Genomic DNA, 12,446 nt, shown 5'->3' with positions numbered 1-12,446 from the left:
ATAAGTTGCATGTCTGTTTTGCGCGTTTTCAGTAAATTTGCTTTAAAAAATAAAAATAAAAAATTTGATGGAAACCTGACATTTTTGAATCCTTGAACTGATCATTAAACTTTGACACCAAGAATGGCAGCTTCAAAACATATTGGCCAACTTCCTGTTCAATTTCAGACACGGGGCTTCAAAAAATGTTCATGAGTCCCGTTATGATAAACATTTCTGAAGAAATGTAGTATCACTTGGTGAAACCGCTGTTAGGAATCCCACCCCTACATTTTCAAGAATTCTCTTTATGATCATCAAACTTTGCAGTGAAAAATGGCTGCTTTAAACAACAATGGCCAACTTTTTTTTCAATTCCAGGCATGGGTTCTTAATGCTGTCCACCCAACTTCGTGACAGTCAGTGAACAAATTGGTGTTCATTGTTGTTGTTTTTTTTACCTATCCAAGAATCCCTTAACCCCTTCAGAACCGCATTTTTTTTCTGCTGGGCAATTATTTATGGATTTATTTTGCTTATTTTTACCTTTTTTTTTTCACATGACAACAACATGGAATTTTTTGGGGGAGGTTATCTTTTTTATAATAATTTTTTTTATTTAATATAGTGGACGCCAGGATAATATGGCTGTAACGTGTTGTAAATTTACCAAGCTTATATGTAACAGTCTTAACATGAACATCATGCAAATCAACTTGCAATTGTGATTGGTTAGCTTGGATCCAATCATGAACCAGAAGTGTTCCAAATGATGCGCAAATATGTCACTGCAATCATTTATGGGTCTGAAGGGGTTAATTTAATTAAAATGACCATCAAACGTTGACGCCAAAAGAGACTCCTTCAAACCAAAATGGTCGACTTCCTCTTCAATTTCAGGTATGAGTTATTATCCTGGTGTGATTTCCATCTTATTTTTATTTATTTATTTTATTTATTTTTGCTTTCTTATCAACAGAGGAGCACTGGAATTTGTCTAAAAAGTGTGATTCACACCAAAATGGAGAACTTTCTGTTCACTTTGGGGCATGCGAGTTGATTGCTCAAACTGGTGTCCGCGGCTGTTTTTCTTCTTTCAGGAATTCACAAAATTAACATCAAAAGTTGCTGCTTCAAACCAAAATGGCTGACTTCCTGTTTCAATTTCGGGCATGGGTTCTTTTTCAGGTGTCCTGTTATGATTGACATGTCCACTCAATTTCATATTGATTGATCAAACTGGTGTCATGAGCTGATTTTCATTGAGTGAGTTATCCGGGGTTGTGTTCAGGACCCCAAAGACTTACATATATTTTCATCCAAACGCACGCACGTGGAATAATTGGTGAGTTTTCCGGCAAGGCGGGGGCGCCTGGAAAGGCCTTTCATTTGTCGGAATCAGCTCACTCGCACTGGCGGTGTAATCACATTGGAATAACGATCAAAATTGGATTCATCATAATTGGATTTCTCCTCTTTGCCGAGGGGGGAAAAAGCGGCGGCGCCCAGACCGCCGGACTCCCTCAGCCTCGCTCGTCCATCTCCGGTCCACGGCACGAAAAGAGAGCGAGAAAGCGCCGCGAGGTGATTCATTATTAATGGCAGTCGCCGTCCTCCAGACATTTTTTCTTTTTTTTTATTATTGGCTCTCGACACAGCTCTGAGCCCAGATAAGTGAATGTTGAAGGGTAAGGTAGAGGACGGCCAATGAACTCACTCCGTATGGCCGTGTAATGCTTAAGGCCATCTCGTTAAAATGCCAGCTCGAAAGAAGAGATCCACTCTGCTGTCGCGCGTATTTATTACAGATTCAAAATATTTGGTTTTTCATTCTTGCCCCCAATAGAGGAAGGGTTTTTTTTGTGTGTGTTTTTTGTTTTGTTTGTTTTTTATAGGCAAGTCTGAATTTGGAGTTCCACGTCATGCCACAACATGTGGGGCAGCACTGAGTTCTACTGGAAGGAATGTAGCATAATTGATAGCAAGAACAAGAGGCAGAGAAGGTCCCCAACTAATCTCCTGTCATTTTAGTTGTTCCCACAGAGCTGAGTGAATATATGCTTGTGAGTGTTATTGTTTGCTCTGTTTGTATGAGTTGCTGGAGAAAATTGAGAACTACCCTAAAATGTATGCTCATTTTTATTAGCCTGACTATGACCTTTTGCATTGTTAGCATTAAGATAGCGGACTTTCATGAGACACAATCATTTTTTAAGATTTGGTGTTTAAATGAACAATGTTTAATTTTCATTTGTTTTATATTGTCGTTGTTGGGCGGAAACCTTATAAGTGCCCAGTAAATTCTTTAGAATAAATTTGACTATTTAGAGTGGGAACAGATGGACTCAGTTTTAGAGTAGGCTAATATTTACACTTGAAAGAGAGTAAAATAAAGAATTGAGAGAAAAAAAAGTCACTCAAGGGCTTAGGAACAAATTCACGACCCTCAGCTTTGGAGACGGCAACACTACCACCTGAGCTATGCCCCGCCTACTGTTTGCTTACCTCCAAGAGGAGACCAAAAGCATAATTTTTGGTCTCAAAACTCGTTTTTGTTCTTGGGGTTAGGAAGATTCCAGCTGACACGAACGATATCCTAACACACTGCCAAGCTGAAGGTTGTGAGTTTGTTCCTCAACCCTTGAATGACTTTTATTCATAATTTATTTCAATTCTTTATTTTACTCTCTTCCAAGTGTAAATATTACTAATACTAATACTAAAAATATTATTATTAATTATTATTATTATTATTATTATTATTATTAATATGGTCCCCCTTTAAATAGAGTCTAGTTTACTATAAAGAATTTACTGTGTACAAATATGGTCAATTCTTTCACAAATTCATGTTAATGGATTATTCCACATTTTTACATATTATTAACCAATTTAAGAGTTGAAAATAGCTTGAGGACAAACCTATTAACTCTCACATGAAATGTGTTGTAAAACTCCACCTCTTCCCTCACTCTGCGGGAGCCGCGCAGCATTATGTAGCCTCAAGACAAGAAAGTCTGGAATTTGTTTTTTTTTTTATACAATAACCAGTAAAAATAGTTTCGTTAGATACATTTTGGTCAGTTTGCTTTGTTAACAATGAATAACATGGTGCTTTGTTTCAGAATGTTCAGCCTTTCTTTTGTTATTCTATTCCCACCTTTTACACACCTTAGTCAGCTCATCCTTTGATTTACTGCATCCCTCATGGCCCGTTACCTGACAGCGAGAGAATTTAAAAAGTGTGTCTTAATAAGTTGAAATTGATGTAAAGTGTGGGAGCGATAAAACCTTCTCTGTTTTTTGTTTTGTTTTGCTTTTTATACGGTTCCCTACATTGCAGATGACCTATTGCAGGTGCACCCGGGACACATCGCCCATGATAAACAAGGATTCACTGTAATTAGTCACTGCATGCATCTCATTTGAACTCGTTCCAAAAGGGAAAAAACAAAAGTACTTTCCGCCCCCTGACAGTCATCTGGTCTGTGCGCGGTCGTGGCGTTAGCATCCTGACATCTACGGTGAGCGTGTGGCTAATCGACGCGGCGGCCTCCGGCAGTCACTCCGCGCGCTCCCTGTAATCTGAGGTTAACCAACAAGACGTTTTCATGGCGACCGCAAAGCCATTTCCTCCGGGCCCTTCGGAGTGAGAGCGCTAGCGAGAGCGAGAGAGACAGAAAAGATTACTGCAAGTTGTCCGGAACCTCTTCTTGCTACACTTTTCATGTTTATGATCACATTTGTTTAAAAGGCGTTTCAAAGCTGACGTTGATCTTAAAACCGCAGGACCAACTGTTATATGAATAATTGAAAAGGGTCGTCGTTTTCTATTCGACGCTCAAGCACTCAGGATGCATAAAAGGCTGAGGGGAGATTGTTTTTTTTGTTTGTTTGTTTTTTTAAGTGCGCTTGTTTCACTCTGCTTTGATTGCAGATAAGTTAAAAAGATTGATCCGTCGTATCGTTTCTTGTCTGCAGACAAACGTGGACACGCTGCAAATACACCACAAAAGATCACTGTAGTGCAAATACCCAATTTGTGAAAATGCTCGTCTCTCAGCATTCTGAACATACATTTTTTAAGGCAAAATATTATTTGTGTGGCAGGTTGCCCCACAACCTTTAATTAATGTGAATACTTCAGCATTGCCGGTCAGCATAAATGCTCGTCTCTCAGCATTCGCAGAATAAAGTTGACATTCAGTTGTATTAGTGTGAATGATTGTCTCTCAGAATTCTATCAATACACGTTTGAAGTAGGCTAAAACAGCATTTTAATGAATGGTTGTCTGTCTCTCAGAATTTCTAATTAATGTGAATATTTGTCTAAGCATTCACACAATGCGTTTGACGCACAATGAACGACAGCGTGAATGCTTGCCTCTCAGCATTCTCACAATCCAAGTTTGATGCTCATTGGCATTAGCAGTACAATACATTTTTGTGGCAAAATACCATTGTGCAAATGACTGTCTCAGCAAAAATGAGAATGCTCATCTCCCAACATTTACAGTGTGTGTTTGACACTCAAGGTTTTAGCGTGAATGCTCGTCTCTGAGCATTCTCACAATAGACTTATGAGGCAAATTCAAATGTGTGTGAATTGTCACTCAGCATTTCCAGTCAGCATGAATGTTCATCCTTCAGCATTACCGATCATCAGCATGAATGAATGCTCATCTCTCAGCATTCACACAATATGCAATTTGAGGCAAATGGTTGTCACTCAGAATTCTCAATGAATGTGAATTCTTGTCTCTCAGCACTTCCGGTCAGCATGAATGCTCATCTCTCAGCATTCACACACAACGCAATTTTCGGTTAAATACTATTGTTGTGAATAGTTGTCTGAGTCTCTCAGAATCCCCAATGAATGTGAATTCTTGCCTCTCAGCATTTCCAGTCAGCATGAATGCTCATCTCTTATCATTCACACAATATGTTTGACACCCACCGCATTAGCTTGAAAGCCTGTCTCTGAACCAATATACCACGTGTGTGAATTCTTGTCTCTCAGCACTTCCGGTCAGCGTGAATGCTCATCTCTCAGCATTCACACACTACGCAATTTTTGGTTAAATACTATTGTTGTGAATAGTTGTCTGAGTATCTCAGAATCCCCAATGAATGTGAATTCTTGCCTCTCAGCATTTCCAGTCAGCGTGAATGCTCATCTCTCAGCATTCACTGAATATATTTGATACCCATTGGCATTTACATGAATGATTTTTTTTCTCAGCCTTGAAGCCAAATACATTTGTGTGGCTGGTTGTCTCAGCATTCCAAATTATTGTGTATGCTCATCTCTCAGCATTGGCAGGATGTTATGTTTAGAATTGAAAAAATAATGTTCTTCTCTGGCAGAAATGTTGATTGCAATTATGTTTGTACAATGTGGGTACGTTTTCTGAAAGCTATTAAAAATGAGTGGGCTACTCTAGTTCAAGACAACTTGAAGAGGCGTGTTAAATTTAGAGTTAACGCTGCAAAAAAACAAACTGGACTTGTTTGCTCAGTGCATAGCCTACTTGGCAGATTTGAAGAGAGGCACACTCTTGTTTTATGTTTAAACACAGCCCATCTGCACTTTATTGACCTCACAGTGTACAGAAGCCTTGAAGAAGGAGGAACCTGTATGAATATTGAATGTATAAAAAGACAATTTATGATGTTGGAAAAACACGACTTGCTCTACATCCGCATCTCTGCGTGCGACCTCAGTAAACTTCCCGTAGGCGTGAGGCAAAATCACCAAACCGCGATATTTTTCCCGCAAATTGGACGTGGTTACGGCGTTTTCTTTTCATTACAGGCACTTGAAAAACACAAATGTTATTATTCAACGGACCCCCACTGGGATTAGAAAATGCGATTTCCTCATAATTGTAGTGCATTATCTTACTAAATTCATGCAGATGCTTGCCTGCTGGGTGGAAAGGCTGACAGGTTGTAAAGGCAATTTTCTTTCAAAATGAGGAATAATACATAAATAGTAAAAATGACACATGTGTATGTACATACAGTGTGCATATGTGTCCTTGCACGTCTTGATTTTCTTTTTTTAAACAATATGCAAGAATACCCCACAGTTGGCTGCCAACCAGTTCAGGGTCTACCCCGCCTCTCACCCAAAGTCAGCAGGGATCGACTCCAGCACACCCGCCACCCTCGTGAGGAGAAGCAGTGCAGAGAATGGATGCGTGGGTGAATATGTCATGATTTCATCTTATTTTATTGCAATGGGGATATGTTTAAGGTTTTAAAATATATATTTTTAACTTGCTTCTCTAGTAAAAATTGAATTCATAAATAAAAAAGGGAAAATATTGAAGAAAAATGAAAATCACAAATCATATTTGGAATTAATTTTATGCAATTGTGTGTTCAATTTAAAAAAAAAATTTCAATGCAGATAAAAAGTCATCTAAAGTAATGTAATGTATTGTAAGTGTTTTTAATTGTATTTACTTTTGAAAAATGTTTTTCTCTGGTAAAAAAGGAGAAAAATACAATTACATTTTATTAAATTTTAGCGCTACATTGATACTGTATGTTTACTCTTTTCAAACAATAAAAATTAATAAATTAAAATGTTAGTAAAAATGCACAAAAAACAAGTAAAATGTACAATAATGTACAAATGAACTTTAACATAATAATAATAATAGATTTAAAACCAGTTTTAATTAAATTAAAAATTACATTTTGAAAGAACTAAAAAGGATATAGTTTAGGTTTGAAAATATTTAAATGTACTCCTCTGACAAAAATGGCCATAACAAGTAACATTTAAAAATATAAATAATAATAATAATAACAAAATAGTCCCCCCACCCCCAAAATGTCACAATGATATGTTTACGGTTTTAAAATATTTCCATGGAGGGCAAAAATTTAAAATCTTAAATTAGATGATAAATAAATGTAGATGTTTGTTTGTTTTTGAAGTAGCATTTTAACTTCAAGTTAGTTCTTCTGACTAAAAAGCAACACCCTGTTGTGTTCATCCGATGAGACTTTCTCCTCCACATCCAACATAATCAACCCTTCCTTCCTCTCTTCCTCTCCAACAACAGATGCCTTTAATCCGTGGGATTACTTCCACCAACAAGGTCACCCTCGCCTGCCAGGAGTCGGACCCGCGCTTCCCCTTGCTGTCACTGTTTATAATCCACGCGGAGTTTCTCCGCCTCTTTCTTTCTTCCTTTCTTTTTTTTTTGTGCGTGTGTGTGGGATTACAATCAAAGCAAACTCAAGTGGATCACCTGCCAGATTAAACACGACACACTCTGCATACACTTTCATCCGGAACATGCCCGGCATGCATGTGTGTGTGTGTGTGTGTGTGTGTGTGTGTGTGTACGAGTAGTCGTGTGACATATCCAAAAAGACAACAAAAGCGACTCACCGAAAAAGATGCTTCCCTCCATAGCTCCTTCACGCTAAACTCCGTGTCAGTGTGTATATGTGTGCAGCATGGTCATATACTCCTCAGGCGTGTGCGTGTGCGTGTGTACGCGTGTTCACTCCGGCTTCAATGCTCAGTCTGCAAACTGCACGAGGATCTGTTTCTTCCTCGCTCGCTCGCCCTCTCTCTCTCTCTCTCTCTCTCTCTCTCTCTCTCTCTCTCTCTCTCTCTCTCTCTCTCTCTCTCTCTCTCTCTCTCTCTCTGCATTCCCCCATCTCCTCCTCCTCTTCCTCTCTCTCCAAAGTGTCTATCTCCATTTTCCAGCCTCTCCTCTCCCAGGAGGTCTCTCATCTTTGTTTTATGTGTCAACCAAGCCTCTCACACTCATTCACCTTTTATTTCATCTCACTGCTCCTCGGCTTCCGTTTTTTTTTTTTTTTTTGATCCTGCCGCCCCTCTTTATTCGTCAGACGTATCTTTACTTGCCTGACTCCTCTCCGTTTTTTTTTTTTGTCTTATTCCTCACTCACGGCGCCAAACTGTGATCTCATAACAGTAATAAACTAGATATGCAAAGCGGTAAATGAGTGTAATGTATCCCGATGGGTTTTCTCATGCATTCCATTGCACAATATAATTGGACAAAAAGTGAAAAGATTCCTAAACAGTGATGTGTGTGGAATTAAATTTGTATAGCGAACTCCAGTTTGTTAGCGGGGTGATTTGGATTTCCAATTCAGGTCAGGGTGCTTAGTTAGGGACCTTCTCTGCCTCTTCAGGCTGTCAAATGTGTTGCATCTCTTCCAGAAGTCATCAGTGCTAATGGTAGCTAACCTAACTATAGAGCTAACCTGTATACTAAGAATGAGCAAGTACCGACACCACGACACCGATGCCGGCCTTATTGTAAGGTATCGGGTACTACTAAAGCCTGCCGATACTAGCGACTGATATTTAAAGCAAAAATATCTTACTTGGTGTAGGTTGTACTCGGTTTAACACATTGACGAACAAAATCATCTGCATCAGAAAGACAGATTTTGTTTACATTTTGTCATTGTGGTAAATGAAATTTCATGTATCAAAACTATTAGAGGAATTGGTACGTGGTATCGGTGAGTACTCAAAGAGTGAATACTGGTTTCGATCTGGAAAAAAAAGTGGTCGTATGGTGCATCCCTACTGCTATAAAACCCCATTTTAAAAAAATGCTTTTACGGGCATGACTGTGTGGGTCGATATCCATCCGTACTTCGAAAAATTATATTGTCAAGTGACACTGGTTTCGTTGGATGAATTTTTAAAAACTGGTAGATATTTCACCAAGTCAAGTTTGTTTTTGAAGGACCACAACAACAACAAAAAAGCCAACACGGCATTAAAGCAGATTTCAGCAAAATGTCCGACTTCCTGTTTTTTTTGGTTATGGCTTCTTGAGATAATTTTTTTGGTGGGTCTACTATGATTAACATGCGTATCAAATTTCATAATACTGAGGGAAATTAAATTTTGGTCACATTTTTTTTCTCAATTAATTCCATTGAGTGCAACCTAGCTGACAAGTTGACCTTTGAAGGATCCTTCTGAAACACTAAAATGGCCGCTTCAAAGTAAAATGCCCGACTTCCTGTTTCTTTTTGGTTATGGCTTCTTGAGATTATTTTTTTTGTGGGTCTACTATGATTAACATGCGTATCAAATTTCATAATCCTGAGGGAAACTAAAATTTGGTCACATTTTTTTCTCCCCTAATTCCATTGAGTGCAACCTAGCTATCAAGTTGACCTTCTGAAACACTAAAATGGCCGCTTCAAAGTAAAATGGCTGACTTCCTGTGTCTTTTCGGGCTTGGCTTCTTGACACTTTTTTGAGGGTGTACATATGATATACATGCCAAGTCAAACAAACTTTGGGGGTTGATTTTTATTTTTTGCTAAATTTCCTTAACGTTCCTTAAAACAAAGGATCAAGCAAACGACATGATTAGCCTTAGTAACTTCCAACCGAGCTAAATGCTAATGATTGGTCTGTTTGGCAAGGTCATTAGCGCACACATATGGACCCCTCCCTTGCCAATATACCGGGCGGTTTGATTGACGCCTTTGTGGGGCAGGTGGCAGCTAATCTTCTACAAAATGGAGCTAATGATGATGCGGGTCGTTCACCAGCCACTCAGCTTGGCTGTTTGGATTTTACAACCCCGTGACGTCGACCGTCATCCATCATGTTCGCCAGCGTTAGACGGCTGCTTCCAGAAGGGGAGAAAAAAGAAAGAAAAAAAAAAGGTTACACTCGCTGCTTAGCATTAAGAGCACAGCTGCTTATTTCCCTCCGGAGTTGCTGCGGACCAAAACTAAGCTAAAAAAAATATTTAAAAAATGAGAATGGTTCATATGGGACTCAGCAGGTGGCCTCGCAATAAATTAGCAATGTTGACGTACGTCAAACTGTAACGCTGTGTGCCGCCTAGTGGCACACGAGATGAACAGATGAAAAGTGATACACGTCATTGTTGTTGATTTATTTAATCTTTCATTAGCTTGTACCTGTCGGCCATTTTCAAGATTGTTTTACTTCCTATACCGCAGTATTTTTTTTTGTTTTTTTAACTAACATACATTCTTGGAATTACTGTTAAATGTCGATTCATTTTCTAATCTTTCACCTTTCAAAATTGTTATTGTTAATAGTACAGTCTTTCAAATAGCCAGCAGAGGGAGCTGCACTTGTTGGATTAAAACGGAATTCTTCAAATCGATCAAAATTGCTTTACAGAAGAACAGCAATTAAATGGTTAGTTTGCAAATTGACCAGAGTGGTGTTTTGAGACGTGAGACGTCGTTCAGATGATTTTTTTAAAAAAAATTTGCTTTGACTTGCAAACAAAAATTTAAGATGCGAGCACTCTCTGGTAGCAATGCATTCACCTCATTTCACAACAAGCAAGTTTGCCAGAAAAGAGACTTTAACCGTGGGCAGTATTTTATTTTTAAATATTTTAAATTATTTATTCACATTCCCATTTTACTTTCAAAAGAAATAAAACAAAGAGAATTGCATGTGTATTTAAAGCAGCCACATATTGTTTTTTTTGGGCCATGCTATAACGGATTAATGACATTTCCATGGATTTTAATGGAGAACGATGATTTGAGATACATATGTTTTGAGTTAGAAACATGGTCACTGTATCTCAAGACACAAATATTACATGAATTTCCTTATTTGGCCACAAATTGATAAATGATGTAATTTGATAAAAAAGAAAACCCAAATACAATTTTCAAGTGTTTACACAATCATGAAAAAAATTTAGTTTTCATGGGTTTTAAATGCTCAAAAGTGCTGACGAGAGACAAAGGGATGTAAACAATATAATAATTTCATTATATTTGCAAAAAAAGACAAGGTTGACATAAATGACCAGCAGAGAGCCCTTAACACTTTTCAATAAACATCTTTTTTTAATTCACATCCAATATTGTTCTCATCCTTTTTTCTTTTTTTTTTTGCTGTCTCGTAAAAGTCAACACCTGCTTTTTATTGTTTTTTTGCTTTGTAAAGCAATTCAAGCGTTTATGAGTGCGACTTCTCATATTCAAACCAGCGCTGTAAAACAACAATCTTATCGCAAACACACTGCATGACTGATGTTGATGCAAAGACTTTTATCTTTTCCCGCTGCTACAATTTGTCCTCGCAATGTGAAAACATGCAGGGAAAGGAAATTCCAAATTAGCATTTTATTCTTGTTTATAAAAGATATTATCACTGCATGTACTATACTTGTTTGTGTCAATTAATCTTGGACTTGTCACCTGCGGAGTTTGATTATTGAAGATACTTATTATTTTAATGAAGGATTGTGTTGCTTAATATTTTGGTCAGGAAATATGTTTTCTTTGGGGGGAATTATTTTGCATGGAAAATTAAATTTTATACATGACTTAATTTTTACTCTTTGGAGGGAAAAAAAACCTTAATTGATATATAATTTTCATTTTAAAATATTTTTCAACACAGTAGACAGATTTAATATGGAACTACTCAAAAGTTCTTGTAAATAGTGTCAGCAGTTCAAACATAATGAATGGTAAGTAAGTTTCCGCAAATGGGCAATCAGTGATTTGTTGATTTAAGACATTTTAATCCTTTAATTGGGCACTTTTACTCTTTGATCACATTCCGTGTTGTCAATGGCGTAATAATTCATCCACATAATAATCAATTACCAAAATAATCAATAGTGACGTGTGGGTTTGACACCACGTCAAATGAATGCAAAAGCTCTGTTTTGCTGTGTTGCTTGGCATTCCCGCAACGCGCGCGCGCGCGCGCACGTCAACACGCGCACACGCATACAAAGAGTGGCCTGATTGGACGACTGTACTGCTACCGCTGAAGGTCAGACAGAATTGACCGATTCGAGCCCAGGACGACGCTATTGACTACAGATGCTTTTCTTAATCAAAGCAACACACGCAACACAGAAGACACACATACGCGCACGCACGCACGCACTCACACGCAAACAGATGTCCAGCAGACATCCCGTGACGTGTCTGCTCCAATCAAAAACAATAAATAAAATGTCCTCTGCCGGCTCAGCGTTTCTCAGCTAGCGTCCCCTTCAGGCTTCTCCATTTTTGCACCACACACGTTTTCAATTCATCCTGTCCAAATTCCCTCCTCCAACCTCCCAACCTCCCTCCCACCCTTATTCCTGTAAATACATGTACGGTATTCCATGAGCGGTTTTCTAAACCTTGATTTACAGGCCTTATTTGTCAGTGTAGAGAGTGCTGGGGTGCGCGGGATACCTCATTAATCTCGCTGTCACTTTTAAGACGCTTCTCACTAGTTCTATGCTGAACATAGGTCAAAATGAGTGTCTGACGTGATTTAAGTTTGACATCGATGTGGGGTTTTTTTCTGTGTGAATGCAATAGCCTTTGAAAAGTAAAGGCATGCAAAAATAAGTCGATTTAATTTGACTTTCTCATTATTCAAGTAGCTACCCAATTTGTAGTTGCTAGATGCCAACTCAGCTCAGGAA

The 12,446-nt window shown here is 38.3% G+C and overlaps 1 protein-coding gene across 6 annotated transcripts in view; it reads right to left on the bottom strand.

Moving 5' to 3' along the window:
* The window catches only part of znf385d (zinc finger protein 385D), a 76,813-nt gene extending 69,254 nt beyond the window's left edge, over window positions 1-7,559 (bottom strand). For 2 of the 6 annotated variants that reach the window (XM_077575161.1, XM_077575165.1), the window contains exon 1: window positions 7,391-7,558. In XM_077575161.1, coding sequence (XP_077431287.1) covers window positions 7,391-7,412 — 22 coding nt within the window. In that variant the 5' untranslated portion in view covers window positions 7,413-7,558. Of the gene's footprint in view, window positions 1-7,390 lie in introns of all 6 variants that reach the window. The other 4 variants (XM_077575162.1, XM_077575167.1, XM_077575160.1 and 1 more) reach the window with 3 other exon arrangements.
* Between the last annotated feature and the right edge of the window lie 4,887 nt (window positions 7,560-12,446).

The sequence above is a fragment of the Vanacampus margaritifer genome, chromosome 9, assembly GCF_051991255.1.
Source record: "Vanacampus margaritifer isolate UIUO_Vmar chromosome 9, RoL_Vmar_1.0, whole genome shotgun sequence".
In the NCBI taxonomy this organism is placed as follows: Eukaryota; Metazoa; Chordata; class Actinopteri; order Syngnathiformes; family Syngnathidae; genus Vanacampus; species Vanacampus margaritifer.
The sequence above is the reverse complement of the archived record's forward strand: the minus strand, read 5'-3'. Positions and strand labels throughout refer to the sequence as shown.